Source organism: Hyperolius riggenbachi, chromosome 11 (genome assembly GCF_040937935.1).
Source record: "Hyperolius riggenbachi isolate aHypRig1 chromosome 11, aHypRig1.pri, whole genome shotgun sequence".
In the NCBI taxonomy this organism is placed as follows: domain Eukaryota; kingdom Metazoa; phylum Chordata; class Amphibia; order Anura; family Hyperoliidae; genus Hyperolius; species Hyperolius riggenbachi.
In genome coordinates, this window is record NC_090656.1 from 186,081,789 (window position 1) to 186,109,244 (window position 27,456).

At 43.6% G+C, this 27,456-nt stretch overlaps 1 protein-coding gene across 1 annotated transcript in view; it reads left to right on the plus strand.

Annotated features, from left to right (window-relative positions):
- Window positions 1–27,456, plus strand: part of CETP (cholesteryl ester transfer protein) — an 84,465-nt gene that overhangs the window by 11,307 nt on the left and 45,702 nt on the right. The window contains exons 2-6 of the mRNA XM_068261612.1: window positions 9,546–9,660; window positions 14,512–14,643; window positions 19,038–19,108; window positions 21,302–21,389; window positions 25,149–25,218. Coding sequence (XP_068117713.1) covers window positions 9,546–9,660; window positions 14,512–14,643; window positions 19,038–19,108; window positions 21,302–21,389; window positions 25,149–25,218 — 476 coding nt within the window. The remainder of the gene's footprint in view (window positions 1–9,545; window positions 9,661–14,511; window positions 14,644–19,037; window positions 19,109–21,301; window positions 21,390–25,148; window positions 25,219–27,456) is intronic.

A 27,456-nucleotide genomic window follows, 5' to 3' on the forward strand; every position in this document is an offset into this window, starting at 1 on the left:
TATATATATATATATATATACGCACAGTATATATATTGATATATATGTATATGTATATATATATATATATATATATATATATATATATAATTGATTTATAAAGCGCCAACATATTCCGTGGCGCTGTACAAAGTAAGAAACAACCATGGGGTACATAATAATACAGACAATGGTGTACACCAATATACAAAATACATAATTAGTGACAAAATACAAAGAATGATACAAAATACAAATTATCGAATCGGTACAGTGACAGTGATAAAATTAACATGATGAATAAAATGTATAATGGTTACCAAGACACAAAAGGGGGAGAGAGCCCTGCCCTTGCGAGCTTACAATCTAAAGGGAATGGGGGGGGGGGGGGGGGAAACAGGAGGAGGGGTAGTATGCAGCAAATATATAGAGGCTTTGTGTTTTAGGATACCTAGTAGGAGTGCAATTTGGTCTTAGTACAAAGGGAAGTGGCCTAAGGTAGAGCATATGCTTGTCGGAACAAGTGTGTTTTTAGAGAGCGTTTAAAGGTAACAAAGGTTGGCGAGTGACGGATGTGTTGTGGGAGGGCATTCCAGAGGAGGGGTGAAGCGCGTGCGAAGTCTTGTAAACGTGAATGTGAGGAGTTGATTCTAGAGGAGGACAACAGAAGATCATGTGCCGATCTGAGATTGCGATTGGGTTTGTATCTGGAGATTAGTGAGGATATGTACTGGGGAGAGAGATTGTGGAGAGCTTTGTAGGTTAGGGTTAGGAGTTTGAACTGAATCCTCTGGTTAATTTGCAGCCAGTGAAGAGCTTGACAAAGAGGGTCGGCAGAGGAAGATCGAGAAGAAAGATGAATGAGACGAGCAGCTGAGTTCAGTACCGACTGGAGCGGGGCCAGTTTGTTAGACGGCAATCCACAAAGTAGTACGTTGCAGTAGTCCAGACGAGAAATTATGAGAGCATGTATTAACATTTAGTTGTGTCTTGAGTGAGAAAGGGACGGATGCGAGATATGTTTTTTGAGTTGGAGATGGCAGGAGCTGGTTATGGAGCGATCATGAGGAATAAAAGAGAGAGATGAGTCGAATATCACCCCCAAGCACCGAGCTTTGGGAACTGAAGTTATGGGAGTGTTATTAACATTTATTGTAACTTCAGGCAGGGAGGTGGACAGAGACGGTGGAAAAATTATTAGTTCTGTTTTACTCATATTAAGTTTTAGGAAGCGAGAGGACATGAAGGAGGATATATATATAATACCTTTTTCTATTTATAATATTATTAATGTGTACGTGATTTTAAGGCTATTTATTCTATTATAAATATATAAATTATTCTGTTTATGTTATTTATAGTGAAGTATTTTAAGGATTAAATATATTATTGTTTGTGTGTAAGGGTGTTTGTGCAGTGGGGATGGTTAGGGTTAGGCACCACCAGGGGGATGGTTAGGTCTAGGCACCACCAGGTGGGTGGCTAGGGTTAGGCACCACCAGGGGAGATTTAGGGTTAGGCACCACCAGGGAGGTCTTAGGGTAAGGCACCACCGGGGGGTCTTAGGGTTAGGACCCACCAGGGGGGTGGTTAGGGTTAGGCACCACTGGGGGAGAGGTTAGGGTTAGGCAACACCGGGGGAGTAGTTAGGGTTAGGCACCACCAGGGGGGTGGTTAGGGTTAGGCAACACTAGGGGGGTGGTTATGGTTAGGCACCACCAGGGGGGTGGTTAGGCACCCCTGTACCTTTCCCTAACCTAGGGGTTAGGGATAGGTACAGGGAGGGTTCTGTGTGAGACAGGGTTAGGTATAGTTACAGTACAATATTTGTAATATATACTGTGACAATCCAGCCCCGCGATCCCGTCGAGACCTGCTCCCGTTAGCGTACGCAGGAAGTACGGGCGCAGACGGACAACGAGACCGGTTGCTGGATCGTCCGAGGGAAGAAAGAAAGGGGCGACAGAGCGTGCCAATCCCGTCTAATCTGCTCCCGTTAGCATACGCAGGAAGTACGGTGAACAGACTGACAATAAAGATTGGTCGCGCAGCTGCCGACAATATGTAATGGGACAAACATCCACCAATCCCGTATTACTAGGCCACTGTTGCCATGCAGGTCTCATGCACTAGAGACTGCTGGAGGCAAATTCACTGTGTGCGTAGTAAATGGTTAAGATTGGTTGGAGGTGCCCATACATGTACAATTCTGATTGTATATACAATCGGGAAACTAAAAATATCGATTTCGCGCTGGAAATCGGGTAAATAAAGTAAACTGCCACCACTCTCTCAAGTTCAGGGAGGAAAGAGACTCCCGCTATCATAATACGGTAGCCAGCCCAATCCCGTTTAACACGCTCAAGTCACCGTTCGGGGAATAGTCACTTCCGACGGCTTAAAGACTGTGAGCAATGTGACGTTAAAGAAAGGTTGCTGGGTCCCTATATGATGCAATCTCGAATTGTATTTACAATTGAGGAACGAAAGTTATCGATTTCGCACAGGAAATCTGGTACTAGCTAATCCTAGAAGGAAGAAACGGTTATTTACAACCTAGCTAGCAAATCAACAATCATAAGCAAATCATAAAACAATGCAGTAGTATGACTGACTCTTCAGAGGGCAGATTCGTTATAGCAGCAATCAGATGACCAGAAAAGGCACACAACTGAACGATAAAATCGTTAGTTTATTTCTAAACTACATACACACAGCTTATTTTAGAACAGATTGATTGGACAGAGAGAAGAGAGGAAGAGAAACAGAATGTCTGATTATATACAGTTCAAATACCGTTATTGGTAGTCCATGCGGCAATCGCAAGTCTTTGGCGAAAGTCCCAAAATGGCGGTTGCCATGCGGCCAGCAGGCCTTTGTTAGAAAGTTCAAAGATGGAGGTTGGCCCGTGTCCCTGCGGGCTGCCAGGATGTTACTAGGCATCAGATTGAAGGTAAAGGACACTGGACTTTTGGGTCATGTCAGTTTTGTTCCTCACTGTAGGTGGGAGGAGTTATGACACATACAAGTCCAGCCTTGCAATTTGAATAAGGCAATGCCCCCTCTCATAGAAACAAGAATTTACCTGAATCATGATAAGTGTGCTTATCTGCAAACCATACAAGTTGTGTTAAATCTAATAACATTTTTAGGTTTGTCAGAAATTATCAAGAACGTTGATACCAAACTTGGGGGGTTTAGGGTGAACGGTGACCCCAAAATGCATATCTCTGCTTTGGCAGGGCTTACCTTGAATTCAGAAACATCCAATCGTGTGGTTGGTTCTGAATTTCAGAATAAGCGGGTTCTTAAGGCCGTTGCCTATTTGGGAAGTCATCTTTATGATAAAAGATGGATTTCATATTTGTGAGGTCACAGATAGGTTTCCTACTAGTGACTGAGAAAGCCAGCTGTAGTCTCTAAGTGGCTTCTGCAGGATGTTAGCAGGACCTCCTGTGGCTGCTCTTTTCATGTACGGAGCTGAGGAGCCACCAAGTCTGGGTTAGGCAGTGGAGGTGTGAGATTTCTCTCTTTCTGCCTGGTTGGGGGTCCCTGTGCTGGTAGAGAATCTTTTCACAGGAGGCTAATTAACTGACCATGAAAAGATTTCTCCAGCCCTTTGGTGAAGGGAAAAAAAAGTGTATTTAAACCAAAAACTGTCAGTTTGGGTGGTTTGCGAAGAACTAGCGTTGGTAACTCCATGACGCATTCGATATGTCATCGACGGCGTCACATCTCCCCCCTTTACAAGATTGGGGAAGGAGCGGTTAGCAGGACCTTGACTGAAGCAATACCAGCTTGTTACTTGGGCTCAGTACAGCGGGGCAGCCTGGGTTCCACATGACCTTGGGGGTTTCCCTTTTTGTGTTGGTCAGTGGTTTAGCCAGGAGGCTACAGGGCTTCGCAAACGTCCTGTAGTATCCCGCTGTTCCCAGAGAGGCCTGTACCTCTGTCATGACAATCTGATATGCGTCTGGTTCAACGGTCAGATTGTCAGCTGACAGCTGTCCTAGTACCAGGGACGAGTGATCGCAGTGTTGCTCCCAAGTCGGGGGGAACACAGGGATGTCATCCGGGTACGTGACTGTACAACCGTGCTTGCTTTTCCACAGGTCGTTCCACGCCTGGAGAAAGGTGGCTTGGGCATCCATCATGCCAAAAGACATCCGCACCGAGGCGTTTAAGTCCAAGGGCAAGGTGAATGTGGATTCCAGGCGTGCCTTGGGCACGGTTGGAATCTGCCAGTATCCGTAGCTCCGATCTATGATCGTTAGGTAGTTGGCGGATGCCAGCCAATCCAACAGATCACCGAGGGGAGTCATGGGATACGCAACGGTTATTGGGATGTCGTCCGGCATCCTATAGGCCTCACAGAACATGGTGGTCTGTGAGCTAGAGGATTTGCGGAGGACAGACATCTGTAACATCTCCTCATACTTCATCTTTACTTTTGCTTGCACCTCCGGAGAGGCGCGGAAGAGGATCTGCCATAAGGGCTTGTGAGTCTCCGGGTCCCTTCTGTGAACTGCTGTATCCAGCCCAGGGTTGCTGCGAAGATGTCGCTGTGGGGGCGCAGTGCGCTTCAGCGAGGCCTTCGGGGAGTACGAGAGGTGGGGGGTGACTTTCACATCATCCGCCAATTCTCGTGTGGGAGCTATCAAGCCTGGCAGGGGACCTGTGTCTTCCTGTTCTAATTGGCCGTGCTCTCCCAGAACTAACTGCGTTCTATCTGACTGGGCTTCTAACAGATCCACATGGACCGTGCTTTCACCTGGGGTGTCAGTTACATGGGGAATGGGTTCACTGGAGTAGTTACCATTCTCCCTGTACACCTGTAGTGGAGCTTCCACTGCTGGTGGCTTAGCGGTCTGGCCACTAAGCGCACGCAGGTTGGAGTCGCTCTGTAGTATCCTCACGGATGTGGGACTACAAGTCTCAGCCAGCTGCCTAGTGTGATCTGAGGTCAGCTGCTGAAAATCTAACTCTCTGGGGTCAGAGCTGACAGGAATGCCTGCAGGCTCTGAGCTCAGGTTACCAACAGTACTGTATGTGTCTGTCTGCACAGGCCCACCACAGTAAACATCACCTTTTGGGTTAATCAAAATCATGTCCATATTGACATTGGCCTGGGGATCAGAGATATCAGGGGAAGTCGAGACTTCTCCAGATAGTCCTGAGCCCAGACTACCGGTGACACTGAAGGCGTCATCCAGCGTACTCTCACAAACATGCACAACATTATCAACAGCATTTGCATAACATGACATGTCATTTTTAGCATGAGTGTCACCCGCCTGAAAGTCAGAATTGTCAGAGGGGATCCCTGCTGTCAGCTCTGAGTTCATGCGGCTGGCCATAGAGCATGTAATGGCCAAAGAATGTACAGCGTTTCTATCACAATTATCACTGACACATGCAATTTCATTAGTAATAACAGGTGCAGAAAGAGATAAAAGACAGTCAGTTGCTGGTACATGTAAATCTGGGGGCACCTCCCGCCCAGCGGCGTTAGGTACAGTAGCATTAGCAGGTAAGGGTTTGACATCTCCCTGTTTTCCCAAAGGCTTGTACAGTACCTGGTGGTCAGGGAGTCCTGCTGGGAACTCCTGCATATCAGCAGAAAATTCCGAAGGGCACACAAGCGTGCCTAGATCAGTGCCAAGCACAGGAGGAGAGGGAAACTCAGCAACAGCCCACTCTGGAAAACCCACCCCCCATCCGGCCTTCTCGGGACCGGGGATAACAGGGTTGTGGTGGTTGGGCCTGACTTCAGTCAGGGTGAGGAGCTTTTGTGGGAGAATATCTTCCTCTGTGGCAAGGTCGGAACAGACCAAGGAAACATCTGCTTCTGGAGCACTGGAGCAAAAGATGATCTGGTCGTCCACTGGAGCACTGTGATGATTTCCGGAACCGTAGAGCATCTCTGACACGCTGACAGGCAGTGCAGAGGGTGATGCAGGTGACGGATCAGGGTTGCTAGCCATCTTCGGGCTAGGGACAGTCGTTCTTTTCCTCTTGGGACAGAAGAACTGTATGTGGCCAGTCAAGCCACAAAGGTTACACGTGCGAATGGCAGGTGTGTCAGACTGGGATGCAGCAATAGCAGCAGCTGCAGGTCTCAGTGGCACAAATCTCGCCGGACCAGGAGGAGCGAATGCAGTAGGCTTACCTCCTTCCAAGTCTGGGGACAGTGTTCTGTGACTGTCCAACACCAGGGTTCTCTGGCTGTCAGGTACAGGAACCTGATGGTACGCCCTCTCAGAGGTGCGCACAGGAAAGTCTCATTCCGTGCCCTCTTCCATGGCAGGAAGATTTGCTGTGGGGGTCACGGGTAGAGGTTCGCATCTCTCCACCGAAACACATAGTAAAGAGTGCTGATTTGATTGGGTTAGCTGGGCCAACTCCAATTCTCGCTGGAGCCGTAGCTCTTCGATCTGGAGATCCCGCTGGCGCAGACACTCTCGGTGCTCCTGGTATCGGCGCAGTTCCTCGCCGGTCAGGTTTTCCAACTCCAATTCCCACTGGAGTCGTCGCTCCTTGGCCTGGAGATCAAACTGGCGCAGTCGCTCTTGGTGCTCTGCTTCACGCTGGAGCATCCTTGCTTCATGCTGGCGCTGTTCTTCTCGGAACTCCTGGTATATGCGCAGATCCTCGCCGGTCAGGTTTGCCAACCACTCCAGGGGTATCAGGACTGCGGTGTATGGAGGCATTAAGCAAGGTGGCGACAAGGATTCCATCTCTGGAGTAATGCCACCAGCTCAGCCTTGTCTGTGCTGCAAGCAGCAATGCCGTGCAATTTGCAGAGGGCTTGCAAGTCAGGAACTGACCAATTCTGGTGAAACTGAACTGAATCAGACATTCAGAAGAGAAGAGTACAAGAAAGAGTAGGATATAGCAAAGAAAAAGTTAGAAAATGTAGACCAATCTATTCGCTATCAATGTGTACCGTTTTGTGCCCAGAACTTCGGGTCTGCAAGACAGGATACTTAGTGACCACTGTCTTATTATTCTGGTTGCAAAGACTGAGTTTGTCAGATCTTTGCGCTCTGATTTCCCAAAAGCTGGCTATGCCTGGTTTTGGGGTGTGCTATCCCACCGCTGCCACCAATGTGACAATCCAGCCCCGCGATCCCGTCGAGACCTGCTCCCGTTAGCGTACGCAGGAAGTACGGGCGCAGACGGACAACGAGACCGGTTGCTGGATCGTCCGAGGGAAGAAAGAAAGGGGCGACAGAGCGTGCCAATCCCGTCTAATCTGCTCCCGTTAGCATACGCAGGAAGTACGGTGAACAGACTGACAATAAAGATTGGTCGCGCAGCTGCCGACAATATGTAATGGGACAAACATCCACCAACCCCGTATTACTAGGCCACTGTTGCCATGCAGGTCTCATGCACTAGAGACTGCTGGAGGCAAATTCACTGTGTGCGTAGTAAACGGTTAAGATTGGTTGGAGGTGCCCATACATGTACAATTTTGATTGTATATACAATCGGTAAACTAAAAATATCGATTTCGCGCTGGAAATCGGGTAAATAAAGTAAACTGCCACCACTCTCTCAAGTTCAGGGAGGAAAGAGACTCCCGCTATCATAATACGGTAGCCAGCCCAATCCCGTTCAACACGCTCAAGTCACCGTTCGGGGAATAGTCACTTCCAACGGCTTAAAGACTGTGAGCAATGTGACGTTAAAGAAAGGTTGCTGGGTCCCTATATGATGCAATCTCGAATTGTATTTACAATCGAGGAACGAAAGTTATCGATTTCGCACAGGAAATCTGGTACTAGCTAATCCTAGAAGGAAGAAACGGTTATTTACAACCTAGCTAGCAAATCAACAATCATAAGCAAATCATAAAACAATGCGGTAGTATGACTGACTCTTCAGAGGGCAGATTCGTTATAGCAGCAATCAGATGACCAGAAAAGGCACACAACTGAACGATAAAATCGTTAGTTTATTTCTAAACTACATACACACAGCTTATTTTAGAATAGATTGATTGGACAGAGAGAAGAGAGGAAGAGAAACAGAATGTCTGATTATATACAGTTCAAATACCGTTATTGGTAGTCCATGCGGCAATCGCAAGTCTTTGGCGAAAGTCCCAAAATGGCGGTTGCCATGCGGCCAGCAGGCCTTTGTTAGAAAGTTCAAAGATGGAGGTTGGCCCGTGTCCCTGCGGGCTGCCAGGATGTTACTAGGCATCAGATTGAAGGTAAAGGACACTGGACTTTTGGGTCATGTCAGTTTTGTTCCTCACTGTAGGTGGGAGGAGTTATGACACATACAAGTCCAGCCTTGCAATTTGAATAAGGCAATGCCCCCTCTCATAGAAACAAGAATTTACCTGAATCATGATAAGTGTGCTTATCTGCAAACCATACAAGTTGTGTTAAATCTAATAACATTTTTAGGTTTGTCAGAAATTATCAAGAACGTTGATACCAAACTTGGGGGGTTTAGGGTGAACGGTGACCCCAAAATGCATATCTCTGCTTTGGCAGGGCTTACCTTGAATTCAGAAACATCCAATCGTGTGGTTGGTTCTGAATTTCAGAATAAGCGGGTTCTTAAGGCCGTTGCCTATTTGGGAAGTCATCTTTATGATAAAAGATGGATTTCATATTTGTGAGGTCACAGATAGGTTTCCTACTAGTGACTGAGAAAGCCAGCTGTAGTCTCTAAGTGGCTTCTGCAGGATGTTAGCAGGACCTCCTGTGGCTGCTCTTTTCATGTACGGAGCTGAGGAGCCACCAAGTCTGGGTTAGGCAGTGGAGGTGTGAGAATTCTCTCTTTCTGCCTGGTTGGGGGTCCCTGTGCTGGTAGAGAATCTTTTCACAGGAGGCTAATTAACTGACCATGAAAAGATTTCTCCAGCCCTTTGGTGAAGGGAAAAAAAGTGTATTTAAACCAAAAACTGTAAGTTTGGGTGGTTTGCGAAGAACTAGCGTTGGTAACTCCATGACGCATTCGATATGTCATCGACGGCGTCACATATACAATTTATTAAATTATGTATATTTACACAAAGGGGGGATCTAGGGGTTAGGAATAGGGAGAGATCTGTGCGAGCCTTCAGTTAGGTATAATTGCAGTAAAATACCTGTAAAATCTACCATTGTATTACTATGCTTAATACAAGTGTAAATATCGTTTTTTGTTATAGACGCTATTTGACGTTTCATTTCCGATTTCGTTTTTTGTTATAGACGGTATTTTGCCATTTTATTTCCGTTTATTTAATCTATTAAGCACTAGATTTTCGTTTATAAGCTATAAGCGAAAAATATTGTTTTACATTACAACTTATAATTTCGGCTATATCCCGTGCCCTTTTTTCCAGGTGTCCTTTTTTGATGTACGCCTGCATGCTTGTTCAGGGTCTATGGCTAAAAGTGTTAGAATTAGAGGGTAAAAAAGGACAGCCTGGCAATGTGCATTATTTAAAAGGAAGTAAACATGTCCGCCTCCATATCCCTCTCAACTCTGGTTCCCTTTAAAGCAATTTGTTCCGACTGGCAACCACTTGTAATGTGATTTCTCCATTTTATGCTTTCCAGTGAATGAGAAGACTACAGAAGTCATCCAAGCAGCTTTCAAACATGCAACATTCCCTGACATCAAAGGAGAAAAAGCTGTCCGGTTTCTCGGGGCCGTGAGCTATGGCTTGACCAAGTAAGGACACCAGTGCGCCTCGAATAATTACCATGTGGTTTAAGATCTACTGTCAAATTAAAGGATAACTGTAATGAGAGGCTGTCAGATATAATTCCTTTTAAACATAACTAGTTGCCAGGCAGCCCTGCTGATTTATTTGGCTGCAGAAGTGTCTGGATCACAAAGCTCAAAAAGGCATGCAGTTATTCTTGTCAGATCTGACAATGTCAGAAACGCCTGATATGCTGCATGCTATGACTAAAAGTATTAGGGCTGGTGCACACCAACACCGGTTCTGAACGCTTTTAAAAACGCTTGCAGGGTGAAAAACGCTTATCTAATGAAAGTGAATGGGATGGTGCACACCAAAGCGGTTCATTTTTTCCCCAAACGCAAACTTTGGTCCTGCAGCATTTTTGCGGATTTCTGAGGTGTTTCTGCCTCCATGTAAAGTATAAGAAAGTGGAAAATCGCTCTGAAAAACGCTAGATCAGAGCGATTTTCCAAGCGTTTTTGTTACAGAAGCTGTTCAGTTACAGCTTTACTGTAACAAAATATAAAATCTGCTATACAAAAACGCACCAAAAAACACTAGGAATGTTTAGAAAATCTCTCTAAACATGCCTAAAATCGCTCTGAAAAGAACGCTTCAAAAACTGCTAGCGTTTGTGGATCCGCTAGTGGTTTTTGGTGTGCACTGGGCCTTAGAGGCAGAGGATCAGCAGGATAGTCAGGCAACTGGTATTACTTAAAAGGAAATAAATATGGCAACTTCCATACCCCTCACACTTGCTCGTCTCCTGGTTGAAAACCTGCAGTGCCAACGTCGAGAAGGGCACTGTGTCGTTTTTGCGATGGCTTGTTGGTTTATGGTAAATCTTCAGGGAGAAAGCATTGAGGAACCCGTTGAGCCCCAAGGTTCATATACACACACTAGATTAAAGAAACACTGTTGTGACGTATCATCAATCACTCCCCAGAGCTGCACATGACTATGGGCTATGATAAAAAAAATAATAATAAAAAAAAAAAAAAATATATATATATATATATATATATATATACATATATAATTAGTGCTGCCCATAATTATTCATACCCCTGGAAAATTTTGACTTGGTTACTTTTATACAACCAGCAAGTAATTTTCTGACAGGAAATGAAATAGGTGTCTCCCAAAAGATAGGAGGATGTACAAAAGGCATTATTATGGAAAAAAAATCTTATCTTTTGTTTACATTTGAGCAAAAAGTGTCCAGTCCAAAATTATTCATAGCCTTCTTAATAATCTATAGAAAATCCTATTACAGCAATCAAATGCTTCCTATAATTGCAGACCAGCTTTTTTCATGTTTCTACAGGTATTTTTGCCTATTCATCTTTAGCAATGAGCTCCAAATCTTTCAGGTTGGAGGGTCTTCTTGCCATCACCCTGATCTTTAGCTCCCTCCACAGATTCTCAATTGGATTCAAGTCAGGACTCTGGCTGAGCCACTCCAAAACGTTAATGTTGTTGTCGGCTAACCATTTCTTCAACACTTTTGCTGTGTGTTTGGGGTCATTGTCATGCTGAAATGTCCACTGGTGCCCAAGGCCAAGTTTCTCTGCAGACTGCCTGATGTTGTCATTGAGAATCCTCATGTATTGCTCTTTTTTCATGGTACCGTTTACTGTGATTAGGTTCCCTGGTCCATTGGCTGAATAACACCCCGAAAGCATTAGGTTCCCACCACCATGTTTGACAGTGGGGATGGTGTTCTTTGGTTTGAAGGCTTCTCCTTTTTTACATCAAATGAAAAAAAACATCATTGTGACCAAAAAATTTAATTTATGTTTCATCTGACTGTAACACAGAAGACCAGAAGTTTGCATTTGCAAAGGCCAAGCAAGATTTTGTGTGCCTTAACTGGAGAAGTGGCGTCCTCCTTGCTCTGCATCCAGCAGTGTGCAGTGTCCGTTGGATTGCCTGCCTTGAGACATTGCCACCAGCAGAGCCCAGATTCACCAAGATGGCCTTGGTGGGGATCCTTGGATTCTTTTTCACCTCTCTCACTATCCTCCTCGCCAGCAAAGGTGTCACTTTTGGCTTCTGACCACATGCTCTGAGATTTCCCACAGTGTCGAACATCTTGTGTTTTTTTAATAATACTTTGCACTGTAGCCAATGGAACTTGAAAACATTTAGAAATGTCATTTTCCTGACTTGTGAGCAGCCAGAATGCACAGCCGCAGGTGTGTCCACAGCCGCCATGTGTGTCCACAAACCAACTGCAGGGAGCTGCTGTTTTTCACCTGTTGAGTTGATTAAAACAGTTGTTCCCGATTAATCCGGGTAATTAGGATGCTTTGGAAGGGTAATGCAGGATAATTGGACTATTTGGAATGGTACAGAACTTTGGATTTTCCCACAGACTGTGACAGTTTATGAAGGGTATGAATAATTTTGGACTGGACACTTTTTGCTCAAATGTAAATAAAAAAAGCTGAGAAACGTGTTTTTCCCCACAATAATGCCTCTTGTACATCATCTTATTATCTTTTGGGAGACACCTATGTCCTTTCCCGTCAAATAATTACTTGCTGGTTAAGTAAAAGTAGCTTTAAGTCAAAAATGTCCAGTGGTATGAAAATATGTATGTATGTACGCTTGTATATATATATATATATATATATATATATATATATATATATATATATATATATATATATATATATATATATATATACAGAGCAAATATCGATCATTTCTTAATCTATGGTCTGTTTTTGTTGTGATTTTTTTTTACATTTCTTACTTTACAATGTATTGATTTCCCTTCCCTCCCCCAGCTTGCATGCAGATTGTATACAGCTAAGAGTTGGTCAAAATTCAAATCAAAATCTGTAGGACGTACATCTGGGTAGTCACTAGCTCAGTTCCAGGCTGCAATCTACAGTATTGGCATCTCCATGACTCTCTGTTCCCTTATAATGTGACTTGGTCTGCCATCTAGTGGCGCGTCTTGATTATGACACAGCAATATGACTACATCTCCTGACTATAAATTGGCCGAAGTCAGCTCTGAAAGCAATCACTCTGATTAGTGTAATGGTGCCCACTAATGAGAATTTTTTTTTTTTTTTGTCCAATCTCATAAATCTCTGTATCAGCGCACATTAAGCTTATCAGGATTTACGCAAGTTATGTATTACTTTATGTAACTTGCATTATATATGCGACATCTACGTTGCTTGGGTTACAGGTAATTGCTGCATAACACAAGTTACACAAATACTTACCCGGGGCTTCCTCCAACCCCATAAACACGTGTGAGTACCTCGTAGTCCTCCCCCGGTCTGTCGTTCAGCTGCGATATGCCCCGGTAATTGCTTCAGCTGCGTCATTCTTGGTCTTCTGTGCATGCACAGGAGGTCCGCGCATGTGCAGAAGACTCAGACTGGACCCGACTGAGCCAGGTACTGGGGCTGATTGCGGCTGAACGGGAGATCGCAGGAGGATGGCGAGGGACTTGCACGTGTTTATGGGGTTGGAGGAAGCTCCTGGTAAGTATTGATTCTTTAGATTTAATGATCGCTGGTACACTTTAAGGTGTATACACACCTTTTTGACTTCTGATGCCAGTCGGGGATCAAGACCTGTTCCCCTTGGGCAGCCTCGCTGAGCTGGCCTGTACAGACACGTCAGCTGTGTAGCTGACAATGCGTTCTGTTGCTATGCACCAGTGGAGCAACGTCTGAGGAATGACGGAGTGGCACGTACGTGATGCAGGTGGGGGAGCAGCATGCACAAAGGAGTTGGACAGATAGATGGCTAGCGTGTCGGGGGCTACTGTACACACGCCTGACTATCGGCTGCCTCAGACGACTTCAGTCATGCGTGTGTACATACGAGCCTTTACAAATACTTGCTGGTTAAGTAAAAGTAGCTTTAAGTCAAAAATGTCCAGTGGTATGAAAATATGTATGTATGTACGCTTGTATATATATATATATATATATATATATATATATATATATATATATATACAGAGCAAATATCGATCATTTCTTAATCTATGGTCTGTTTTTGTTGTGATTTTTTTTTTACATTTCTTACTTTACAATGTATTGATTTCCCTTCCCTCCCCCAGCTTGCATGCAGATTGTATACAGCTAAGAGTTGGTCAAAATTCAAATCAAAATCTGTAGGACGTACATCTGGGTAGTCACTAGCTCAGTTCCAGGCTGCAATCTACAGTATTGGCATCTCCATGACTCTCTGTTCTCTTATAATGTGACTTGGTCTGCCATCTAGTGGCGCGTCTTGATTATGACACAGCAATATGACTACATCTCCTGACTATAAATAGGCCGAAGTCAGCTCTGAAAGCAATCACTCTGATTAGTGTAATGGTGCCCACTAATGAGAATTTTTTTTTTTTTTTTTTGTCCAATCTCATAAATCTCTGTATCAGCGCACATTAAGCTTATCAGGATTTACGCAAGTTATGTATTACTTTATGTAACTTGCATTATATATGCGACATCTACGTTGCTTGTGTTACAGGTAATTGCTGCATAACACAAGTTACACAAATATTTTACTTAATTTGCATAAAGCCGAGTAAGAGGTTGTTGGGGGTCTGGGCTATTGTTACACCCCTGCTCTCTGCACACATTTACTGGAGTTTAGTGAATGCACCCTATTGTCCGATAAGTTTATATTTCTTTTGTTTTGACACTTTTTGCATTATAAACACTTTATAAACCATGAGAAACACATGATCATTATGCAGTAATACATCGTCTCCTGAAGTCCTGCCTTCACGTATGTCTGAGTAATGTCCGTGTACACCTGCCCTAACACTCACTGCTGTCTGTATTCCGCAGTATCACAGTCAGCGGTCTCACAATAGAAAGCAGTGAGGTGGAGCTGAAGAACGATGAGGCCGTGGAGATCCTAATCAAAAATGTCAGCGCAACTTTCAAGGGAGTTCTCAGCTATGGATATGGCAGCTGGTTGTAAGTGTTCACCATGCTCAGCTCATGAATGCATATTGTTTTATATTATAGTGACCAGATGTCCCAGTTTACCTGGACTTGTCCCCACCCCAGGTACAAATATGTCTCAGGTGGGACGCTGTATGCTTAGCTCCCAACTGTAATTTTTTTGGAGGGACAGTCCCTCTTTGGGAACCCAGTCCCTCTTTCTTCCTCATTTTTCCCTCTTTCGGGAGAGATGATATACAGATCTGTGTAAATATATGTATTTTTCTACTGAAAATGTTTTAGTTAACTTTAAACTTTATTCCCATCCTTTAATTTTCCTTCATATTAGTAAATATTTCAATTTAGCCAGGATAGAAAGCACCGGTATGGTTTGAATTATAAAACAACATATTTTTGTAACAAAATCTTTATGGCATGCGTGACTAGGGGTGTAACGGCGTAATTAGAGGTGTGGCTTAAGTGGCCCTCTTTCTTATCTCAAAAAGTTGGGAGGCATGTGGATGTCCCAGGTTCAGAGCCGGATTTGTACTTTTTTCCCGCCCAATGCCGCTATCACCGGCCTCCCCTGACAAATTGCAAACCCCTCTACCACACACAAACTTTTATTGGTCCCAGTAATCAATGTACTGTATTTAAAGATGCTTATTAACGATGCAATTTTACTGAACAATCAACCTTCTGATTGATTGGATTAGACAGTGTTGATGGTGCCAATCCGCTACAAATGACCAATTTGTCAATCGATCTATTTTATTGATCAATTACATCTGAAATGATCGGAATGGTTATTTTTATTCCGTGTAAGAGCCACATCGATACTTTCCACTCTGATAGGTTGGAGCTGGGTGGAGGGCGGAGTTGGACTTGAAGAGCGGCCTTCGGTGATGAGTGACAGCTCTGGTCACAGACAGTAAGCTGGTCATTTTTGCTGTCCCTTTATCCCCCAAGTCCCAGACACTTGCCTGACTGCTGCAGTTCACATGTTTGGCAGCTTGACTGCATGAGTGTGCCAGCCTGCTGCTCGCCCCTTGCTTCCTGGTGCCCTAGTCCAGGACTTTGTGGCCTTGCCTGAAATCCGGCCATGCCTAGGTTAGTCGCCAAAAGTCCCAGCCGCCGGACTCTGTGGCTGCACAGTTGGTTCCCGTGCTCTGTGACCGCCTCCTGAAAATATTGGCCTGTCCACAGATCGGAGACTTAGCTGGAGGGGGCAAGGGGCCAATCTGACTACCCATCTTTCTTTTTATGTCCCCCCCCCCCCCAATAGCAGTTTCTGTGCAGTGCATTACATTTGTGATGGTGGGCTCACACTGCTTGATTACATGTGGGTAGATACTTATCTAATTATCTACTGGGTTGGGGAGTACAATACTTAAAGTGAACCTGTACGGATAATAAGGTAAAAGTTATTTACCTCCATATAGGGAAGCCTCTGGATTATGGTATTTACTGGTATTCTTGTGGCCACACTCCTGTCCGTATCCAAGCGCTGATGTACTGCATATGAGTGAGTACAGTCCACACCTATGCAGTTGCATGAAGCCACTCGGCCATGAGCAGCATTGTGGTACTGTGGAGGTGCGGACCATACTAGCGCATGCAGATAATGTCTCACAAAATGATTTGCTAATGTTTTCTTCATTGTGTCATTTGTTAGGATGCCTCCAATGCTGCTCTGTAAAAATGATCTGTATCCACAGCAGATCTCTCCCTGCCCTATGTACACCCTGTTCCAAATTATTATGCAAATCACATTTTTCTAATTTACCTAAAGAATTGATGTACCGTAAATAAGTCAGCATAATTTTCATGTAATCAACTATTAGGAGTACAATTCAAATTTTGTTGAACAAACCTCCTAATGATAACCGTATGTATATTTTTTTTTAAATCTTACAATGCACTGTTCCAAATTACTATGCACAACAGAGTTTCAAAACATTTTTTTGGCTGTAAAGAACTGAAAATTTGATAGCAGCTTCATAATTCTTGCATCCATTGAACTTGTGAGATTTTTGGATAGTTTCTGCTTGAATTTCTTTGAAAGATGTTAGAATAACCTCCCAGAGCTGCTGTTTGGATGTAAACTGCCTCCCACTCTCATAGATCTTTTGCTTGAGGATGCTCCAAAGGTTCTCAGTAGGACTGAGGTCAGGGAAGGATGGGTGCCACACCATAGCCCATATGCAGTTCACTTTTTCTCCTGAGTTTTCTCCTAGGTAATTTTTTTTTCACACTTGTCAAGAAAATGCCTTTTAAGCCACCAGCAAGCAAAAAATAGAATCATTTTGATAGTACTTTATCACCTACTACTTTGTTATTTAAAAGAGATGAAAAATGTATCTTCTAGGACAAAAAAAAAACAGAAGAAAAAGTAAATTGCATATGGGCCAATGAGTTTCTCTCATTTTATGCCAAAAGCAGCCAATGATGCAGAGGTATTCCTTGCTGCATGAGATGGTGCATTGTCATGCATGAAGATGATTTTATCACAGTTCTTCGTGCCATGAAAGAAAGTGCTCAGTCAGAAACTCCATCTACTTGGAGTTCATTTTCATACCTTCAGGGACCCTAAAGGGGCTGAACAGCTTGTTTTCCCATGATTCCGGCCCAAAAGATTACTCCACCACCTCCATGCTAACATTGCAACCTTGTTGGGATGTGCTGGCTGTTAACCAACCATCCACCACTCCATCCATCTGGACCATGAAGAGCTGCACGGCACTTATGAGTAAACAAGACTGTTCGAAAATAGACTTCTTGTATTTCTGGGCCCACTGCAGCTATTTCTGCTTGTGAGCTTAGGTTAGGGGTGGTTGAATAGAGTGTTTATGCATTGAAATCCTCTGAAGAATTCTGCACTGGGATGTTTGCCAGACTCCATAGGCGCCAGCAGCTTCAAATATGTGTTTGCTGCTTTGCAATGGCATTTTAGCAGTTGTTCTCTTATTCTGATTTGTTTGTTTGACAGAACCCTTCCTCATTTTGCTTTTATCTGCACAAACCCATGTGTGCTCTGAGTCGGCCACAAATCTTTTAACAGTACGATGATCATGCTTAAGGTTTCGTGAAATATAAAGGTTTTCATACATTGTCCAAAGCAATCAACTATTTCACACTTTTTGGCAGCAGAGAGGTCATTTTTCTTTCTCACTGTGCTTGAAAATGGTGGTCTGCTTAATAATGTGGAACACTCTCTCTCTTTCTTTTTTTTTTTTTTTTAGTAATTTTTCCTTTGATCGGGCTCACCTGGCAAACTAGTTATCAGAAGTGTCCGAGACTGATTTTAGTGATCAAAAGAACCCTGAGACACAATACCATCCATGAGTGTAATTGCAAACAAAATATTTAATCCTTAATACTTAAATACAATTTGCGTAATAATTAGGAACGCAGAGTAATAGTACATGCAGCGCAGTAGAGCCAAATCTTTTATTACCACTGGCTGCAGGTAAAGCCTGTATTGATTCATTCCCAACTAACTGGTCTGGTTGGCACAAGCCACGTGTCTGAAAGTAGCTTTACAGAAGGTGTGATAACATCTGTTAGTAATTTTCATTTATTATTGTTGGTTACATTTTTAAGACCATCCGGTAATGACAATGCTCTTTCATGTACGTAATTCTTAAAGTAAACTAGAGATCATTATGTAATTCCTAAAGTAGACCAGAGATCATTAAATCTTAAGAATCCATACGTACCCGGGGCTTCCTCCAGCCCCATAAACACGTGTGAGTACTACCTCGCAGTCCTCCCCCGGTCTGCCGTTCATATGCGATATGCCCCGGTAATTTCTTCAGCCGCGTCAGTCTTGGTCTTCTGTGCATGCGCAGGAGGTCCGCGCATGTGCAGAAGACTCAGACTGGACCCGACTGAGCTAGTTACTGGGGCTGATTGCGGCTGAATGGGAGATCGCAGGAGGATGGCGAGGGACTCACGTGTTTATGGGGTTCGAGGAAGCCCCGGGTAAGTATGGATTCTTTAGATTTAATGATCGCTGGTACACTTTAAGGTGTGTACACACCTTTTTGACTTCTGATGCCAGTCGGGGATCAGGACCCGTTCCCCTTGGGTGGCCTCGCTGGGCTGGCCTGTACAGACACGTCAGCTGTGTAGCTGACAACGCGTTCTGTTGCTATGTGCCAGCGGAGCGACGTCTGAGGAATAACTGAGTGGCACGTACGTGACGTCACACGGCAGGTGGGGGAGCAGCATGCACAAAGGAGTTGGACAGATGGATGGCTTGCGTATCGGCGGTCGGGGGCTACTGTACACACGCCTGACTATCGGCTGCCTCAGACGACTTTAGTCACGCGTGTGTACATACGACCCTTTACAAATGCGCTCTGTATGTTGTGTACAATACACCTCCTTACACTAATCCCTATGCATTTTCTTTACCTTCTTAGTTTGAATGTTCAGCAATCTATTGATTTTGAAGTATTTTCCTCTACTGATCTAGAAGTGAATACCAAGCTAAGTGAGTATACAGGATATGTGTAATGTACAGAAACCTTGTTATAGACCAGCTCCAGACAAATGTGGGAGTTGGGTGTTGATGAATTATTTGCTCTCTTATAATGAGAACTTACTGATATCAACTCGGTTAGTGTTAGGCCTAATTAGGGGGGTGGTGAGTGTTAGGCATAGGTAGAGGGGAGGTCAATGTTAGGTGTATGTAGGGGGGAAGTTAGTGTTAGGCATAGGTGGGGGTATTATTATTTATTATTATTATTTAGTATTTATATAGCGCCGACATATTACGCAGCGCTGTACAGTGTGTGTATATATATATATATATATATATATATATATATATATATATATATATATATATATATATATATCTTGTCAGTAACTGTCCCTCAAAGGAGCTCACAATCTAATCCCTACCATTGCCATATGTCTATATTACGTAGTGTAAGTACTGTAGTCTAGGGACAATTTTTTTTTTTAGGGGGAGCCAATTAACTTATCCGTATGTTTTTGGAATGTGGGAGGAAACCGGGGTGCCTGGAGGAAACCCATACAGACACGGAGAGAACATACAAACTCTTTGCAGATAGTGCCCTGGCTGGGATTCGAACCAGGGACCCAGCGCTGCAAGGCGAGAGAGCTAACCACTACGCCACCGTGCTGCCCGGGGTAGTATTAGGCATAAGTAGGGGGGAGGTTAGTGTTAGGCATAGGTAGGGGGGAGGTTAGTGTTAGGCGTATGTAGGGGGTAGCTTAGTGTTAGGCATAAGTAGGGGAGAAGTTAGTGTTAGGGGTAAGTAGGGGGAAGGTTAGTGTTAGGCATAGGTGGGGGAAGGTTAGTGTTAGCTGTATGTAGGGAGAAGGTTAGTGTTAGACATAGGTAGTGGGGAGGTTAGAGTTAGGAATAGGTAGGGGGGAGGTTAGTTGTAGGCGTATGTAGGGGGAGTTAGTGTTAGACATAGGTGGGGAGGGAGTTAGGGTTAGACATAGGTAGGTGGGAGGTGTTAGGCACATGTGAGGGATTAGTGTGAGGTATAGGTAAGGGAAGCTTATGTAAAATAGTGGAAGCATTTGATTGGTTCATTTTCAAGCTTAGTAGATCTGCAGTAACAATGGTACATCTACTTGTGTTTTTTTTTTTTTCTTTTTTTGCATATCTCAAGTAGAAATTTGCCACTGAGCCAAAAACGTTGTCCTAAACATCTTTAGGTCTGGAACCCACTAGGGCGAAGCGGTTAGGAGGCGATTCAAAACGCTAGCAGTTTCCCTAAACGCTCAGCTAATGTTAATGGATGGGTCAAATTCCACTGGAGCGATTACAATTAGCAAAATCGCAATCGCAGGACATAGGCAGCATTGTGTTGGCGTTTGTGTTTCTGCAATGTAAAGTATATAAACACTGGCATAATCGCTCATGAATGGCTACACATTGCGATTTGTGTGCACTCCTACACAGAGGGGAGCATGATCACGAACAATCTTCATCGTTGTAGCTGGAAATTATTTAGAGGGTCGAGTGCAGACGAGAGGTGTATCGAGGTTGGGGGAGCATCTGAACCATCCAGAGGCTTCCACTTACTATGGTAAGTATCTAACTTTTTTTTTTTCTTTTTTTTTTACCTGATTACAGGTGTGCTTCTAAAGAGGAATTTTAACCAATGTTTGAACTTCATCCCAGTCAGTATCTTATCCCTTTCCCACGAGAAATCTTTACATTTTCTCGAATAGATCATCAGGGAGGTCTGTATGATATTGTGATCAAACCCCTCCCACTGTGTGATGCCATGACCAAGATCCTGACAGTTTGTGAACCTCAATGCATTGTGGGAAATAACTGCTTTTTCCTACTGCCAAGCAAGAAATATCTCCTTCTGTGCATTAGATCTCTCAGTAATGAACATTCCGTACAGATCACCTGGCAGAACTAAAGAGCTCACTACCAATGATGCATTTCAAAATGTAAATCACGGAGAAGAAATATTTTACAATGGGAAAACACTGACTAAATCTACAAATGAATACTGTGAAAAAACGAACACATTTTATTCATTGTTTCACTACAGTTCCTCTTTAATATCACGGAGACTAAACCATAGGTTAGGTGTACTGGGTGCTTATAATGTGTACACTGTGTAAGCAAGTAATACAACATTCTGTAATATAAATAACATTCTGCTTTGATTTCTGTATTGCTCAGCTTGTGGGAAGGATCGAGTTGCTGCGGACACGTCTGATTGTTACCTGACATTCCATGAACTGCAACTACACCTACATGGCAACAAGCAGTAAGAGCTCTGTGTTATCATTACTTCATCCAGAAGATAACTTCTATAATTAGCAGATCAAAGCAAACACATATGCTAGGAAGTGATGTCATTTCTTAAGTCAGGTTAGACCGGTCTGAGGTCTGATAGCAATACCACTAAGGGCTCTTTTCCACTATGAAATGCGATCGTTAGGCCTTTTTCCACTAGCCTGCGATTTGCAATTTGCTTCTGACTGCAAATCGCAAGGTACATTAAAATAATGGAAACTGCAGCAGCAATTTCCATTAGTGCGATCCGATTGCGATGCGATTTTGGTCAAAGCGCAATCGTCGTCCTGCCGCGTTTTGTATGCGATTGAGCTGGACTATAATGTGTATAGTAGCTTAATCGCAAATGCAATCGCATGGTGGAAATTGAAACGCGATTGCGATCGCGATCGCATTTCATAGTGGAAAAGAGCCCTTAGGGCTCTTTTCCACTATGAAATGCGATCGCAATGATTCTGATCGCGATCGCAATCGCGTTTCAATTTCCACTATGCGATTGCGATTGCGATTGAGCTACTATACTCATTATAGTACAGCTCAATCGCATACAAAACGCGGCAGGACGACGATTGCGCTTTGACCAAAATCGCATCGCAATCGGATCGCACTAATGGAAATTGCTGCTCCAGTTTCCATTAGTTTCATGTACCTTGCGATTTGCGATTAGAATCAAATCGCAAATCGCAGGCTAGTGGAAAAATTGCGGTTTGCGATCAGAAGCAAATCGCAGGCTAGTGGAAAAAGGCCCTAAGACTCAATAAAAGGTACATTATACTGTATAGCGTAATTAGTTACACAGAGGCAGTCACTCTGAAGCCACTCACAGCACAAACTGGATCTTTAGAGACAGATTTTTGGCAAGGCCACGAAGGCCTGGGCCTCAGGCAGCTGCTGCCCAAAGGGGCGGCTGGACATGAAAGAGGAAAGCTGCTACCAAAAGGAGTTGTACAGGGAGTGCAGAATTATTAGGCAAATAAGTATTTTGACCACATCATCCTCTTTATGCATGTTGTCTTACTTCAAGCTGTGTAGGCTCGAAAGCCTACTACCAATTAAGCATATTAGGTGATAAGCATATCTGTAATGAGAAGGGGTGTGGTCTAATGACATCAACACCCTATATCAGGTGTGCATAATTATTAGGCAACTTCCTTTCCTTTGGCAAAATGAGTCAAAAGAAGGACTTGACAGGCCCAGAAAAGTCAAAAATAGTGAGATATCTTGCAGAGGGATGCAGCACTCTTAAAATTGCAAAGCTTCTGAAGCGTGATCATCGAACAATCAAGCGTTTCATTCAAAATAGTCAACAGGGTCGCAAGAAGCGTGTGGAAAAACCAAGGCCCAAAATAACTGCCCATGAACTGAGAAAAGTCAAGCGTGCAGCTGCCAAGATGCCACTTGCCACCAGTTTGGCCATATTTCAGAGCTGCAACATCACTGGAGTGCCCAAAAGCACAAGGTGTGCAATACTCAGAGACATGGCCAAGGTAAGAAAGGCTGAAAGACGACCACCACTGGACAAGACACACAAGCTGAAACGTCAAGACTGGGCCAAGAAATATCTCAAGACTTTTCTAAGGTTTTATGGACTGATGAAATGAGAGTGAGTCTTAATGGGCCAGATGGATGGGCCTGTGGCTGGATTGGTAAAGGGCAGAGAGCTCCAGTCCGACTCAGACGCCAGCAAGGTGGAGGTGGAGTACTGGTTTAAGCTGGTATCATCAAAGATGAGCTTGTGGGGCCTTTTCGGGTTGAGGATGGAGTCAAGCTCAACTCCCAGTCCTACTGCCAGTTTCTGGAAGACACCTTCTTCAAGCAGTGGTACAGGAAGAAGTCTGCATCCTTCAAGAAAACATGATTTTCATGCAGGACAATGCTCCATCACACGCGTCCAAGTACTCCACAGCGTGGCTGGCAAGAAAGGGTATAAAAGAAGAAAAACTAATGACATGGCCTCCTTGTTCACCAGATCTGAACCCCATTGAGAACCTGTGGTCCATCATAAAATGTGAGATTTACAAGGAGGGAAACAGTACACCTCTCTGAACAGTGTCTGGGAGGCTGTGGCTGCTGCTGCACGCAATGTTGATGGTGAACAGATCAAAACACTGACAAAATCCATGGATGGCAGGCTTTTGAGTGTCCTTGCAAAGAAAGGTGGCTATATTGGTCACTGATTTGTTTTTGTTTTGTTTTTAAATGTCAGAAATGTATATTTGTGAATGTTGAGATGTTATATTGGTTTCATTAGTAAAAATAAATAATTGAAATGGGTTTATATTTGTTTTTTGTTACGTTGCCTAATAGTTATGCACAGTAATAGTCACCTGCACACACAGATATCCCCCTAAAATAGCTAAAACTAAAAACAAACTAAAAACTACTTTCAAAAATATTCAGCTTTGATATTAATGATTTTGTTGGGATCATTGAGAACATGGTAATAAAATTATTCCTCAAAAATACAACTTGCCTAATAATTCTGCACTCCCTGTATATGTTGCGGCCAGAACCCGAAATCTGGCCACTTCCAGCTCTGGCCATTCATAACTAGAAGTGGCCGCGCCACTACGGTCAATGCCTGGAATGAATTAATTCTTAGCTACTCCGGAGTCCGTTCCTCTGTTAAGGCTCTTGTTCCTCCCCTTGTCCACCTACTAGTATTGACTTCTGTCAGCCGGGGGGGGGGGGGGGGGGGGGGGCTAGACAAATTATGCAGCCAGAGTCGTTCATCACAGCAGTGCAGCAACATTGATTCTGGCAGCACCCACTCTGCAGGAAGAACGTCACAAGTGTGACAACGAACTTCCTTACCACGACGAATGCCCCCCCGGCTGACCAAAGTCCATAGGAGGTGGGCAAAGGGAGGAACCAGAGCTTTAACAGAAGAATGGAGCTGTCAGTAATACAGTTCCCACTCATTGATCTAAGTCCCCGCATGCACAGCCCCTCTGTAAGCCTGTCTTGCTTGCACGCCTATCACTGTGAGCGATCTACGTGCACACGGCTCATTCTTTTGAGAATGCACAGATCTCTAACGTGTGCACAGATCACCGCGACTGCTCCTCATGAAGTTGCTGGCTTAACAAAGCCACCAGCAGAAGAACGGAGGGAGCCCAGAGGACCTTGAAGGGCCGGAGGAAGCCCCAGGTAAGTTCATTTTGGCACTTTTGGTTCCTGCTCAAGGTCCCTTTAAATATATTTACAGATGCAAGCTTTCAGGAAAGTTTAACTACCTACTTTAGATGATGGTATGCAAATGATTGAAAAATTGAAAACTCGCACACGGTGTACATGAAGAGGGGGTATCATAATCAAATATATAAGGGAATGGTAATGGTTTTGGATAGTTTTTAAGGTATACTAAAACCCTGACACTTTGTGATGAGTGAACATTAGCATTTACTTCTCGTCACAATTTTTGCAAGCATTTCACATTTTCGCACATATGAGAATATTTGCGATACGTATGGGCATATGAGAACATATTTTCACAAAATGCATTGAGGTCAATGGGCATAAGAAAACCTTTTGAAGAAAGTTCCCAGTTTCCAGAATATGAATATCTTGCAAAAACATTACATTTTCATGTCAATTTGGTAAATTTTAATGCAAATATTACAAGAAAATTAAAGTTCTTGCCAATACTTGCTATTTGATGTAAATCCCTTAAATAGCTGTGTATACAAAAATAATACCATAATACAGAATGTTTTTTTGCTTTGTACAGGCCTGGATGGTTGAAACAGCTTTTTACGGATTTTATTTCATTCACACTGAAACTTGTACTAAAAAGTCAGGTGAGAACATGTTTCACAATGTTTTGTATGTTACCAGAAATATTTGTTGACTTATTTACAGGACAGCACCAAGAAAACCTTTATGTTTGTGTATTAAGTGGACTCAGATGGTTTGCATAAACCTCCAGCTTCTGATTGGACAACACATTAGATATGTAGTAGTACTCATATCTTGCAGCACTAAATTCACAACTTCAAAGTAATACATAGCTATGGGTCCCTAAGATCTGGGCTGTGGGTGGTATAATGTATGGGGAAGCCACACACCAGTACATGGAGCCTCAGAAAAAAGGCATGAGGTCAGTAGGCCGCCCCGTACCTCCTGAACCAGATATCTGAAAAAGTCCACAAAGGCCCAGGCCTTGGGCGGCTGCTGCCTAAGGAGGCTGCTGGATATGGAATAGGATTTGCTGAATATGAAAGAAATCCTACGCATGGAAAAAGATGGGTACACGTGGGAGCAATATATGGAAGAGGAGAGATGCTGATGAAAGAGAGGGCTGGCTGTACGTGGTGATTGCACACACAAGAGGGGGTGGCACATGGAAAGGGAGGAGCATTGCCTTCCACCCTCAGCCCAGCACCCAGGTAACCTTAACCATGTATTCCTTTGATACATCAGTGTATTGGCAAATGAGTGTAGTGATGTATTTGCACTGAACAACAGACAATAAACATAAAGGATGTATAGTAGTGCCGAGGTTTTCTCTTTCTAGTTGTGTTTGGTGCACCTATTATTACTGGCATCAGCCTGCTCTGGCCGGCCCTGATTGTTTGGGGAAGTGGTGGCCCGGGGGGAAACCGCCCCCCATCCCCCCCCGGGCCAGTCCGCCTATGTATTGTACCCCCAGAGCATGCTGGCATCTGTTGTACACCTACAGCCCAGCCATTACTAGTCAAAACTGGAGTACCTGCTCCTTTCTCCCTCCATAATCTCTCCTCGGGGTACTCCAATTTTCTACCAAAAGTGTTGTCAGATTTGTATTGATTTGTGTCCTCAGAATATTTCTTTAATATGTAACCATGTATTGGTGGTTATTCACAAAGTACATTGCAATCATCTAACCTTTCTGATTTTCATCTGAACTGTAAGAAGAGATGGACCATGAGATAAAGGAGAGAACAATTTATGAGATAAAAAAAGATAAGAGGAGATACATTTTGAATTAATACTTAGGGGGCTGATTCCGAAAACTTTTCTTATGAGTTATCGCACCTTATCTGCTTAAAGAGAACCTGAAGTGAAAATTGAAAGTCAAAATAAACCTACACCCGTCATACTTGCCTCCTGTGTAGTCTACTCATCAATCTCTCTTCTCCTGTGTCCTGTTTGTCCGCTGTGATCAATGGAATTCTCCATCCTCCATTGTAAAAATGGCCATTACTCCAGAACAGCTTCCAGGTCAGCACACTGTTAAAATGTAATATCGCCAACTTGAGCCATAGGGAAACATGGACATTACCTTGCTCATCAGTTGACCTTTCAGCTATAACTGACAGTAAATGATATAAAACAGAGCAACTGATATATTTCAGTTCTGACAAAATCAGAACTGGAAGGGATGATTGTTAGAAGAAAATGGTGAGCATCTGACAGGAACTGACAGTGTGGTAAGTATGTTATATTCATTTGCAGGTATAGCATGTGTTTATTTTAAATAATTTTACTCAGTTCAGGTTCCCTTTAAGGGGGCTGTTTCCATTACCTGCCGCATGCGAGCCGGGTGGGGAAACACTGCCTATTCAGACATTAGGATTGCCGTTCCTATCGAATGTCGGTGCGATTCTGGCCGGCACGCTGCAGTTTTCTATAACATGCATCTGAATCCCTATAGCTGTACATGGCACGGCTATAGCAATTGGGCTACGGTCAGCTTTGCAGTCCGATCTGGAAATGGATGCGGCACCCAGTGGAAATATGCCATCACTCATGGTTTTGTCTCCTTATTTATCTTAATTCATTATTTATCAATCATCTGTTTATCTCATGAATTACCCTTTTTCTTATAGCTATGGTTAAAATATTAGATGTTTAGTGAATCAACCCCAAGTAGAAGATAGACTCTTGGTTTAAAAAATGTCACTTACCACTGGGTGAATTAGTGCAAATGGGAATATAACTTACAATACATACATTACTCAGTGGGCTCAGTGGTAGCCGTTGGTTGATAATGGAAGATTTTAAAACCTTCTCATACAAAAAGTAAGCTATACAAAGTAGTGTTTTTCTAAGCAAAA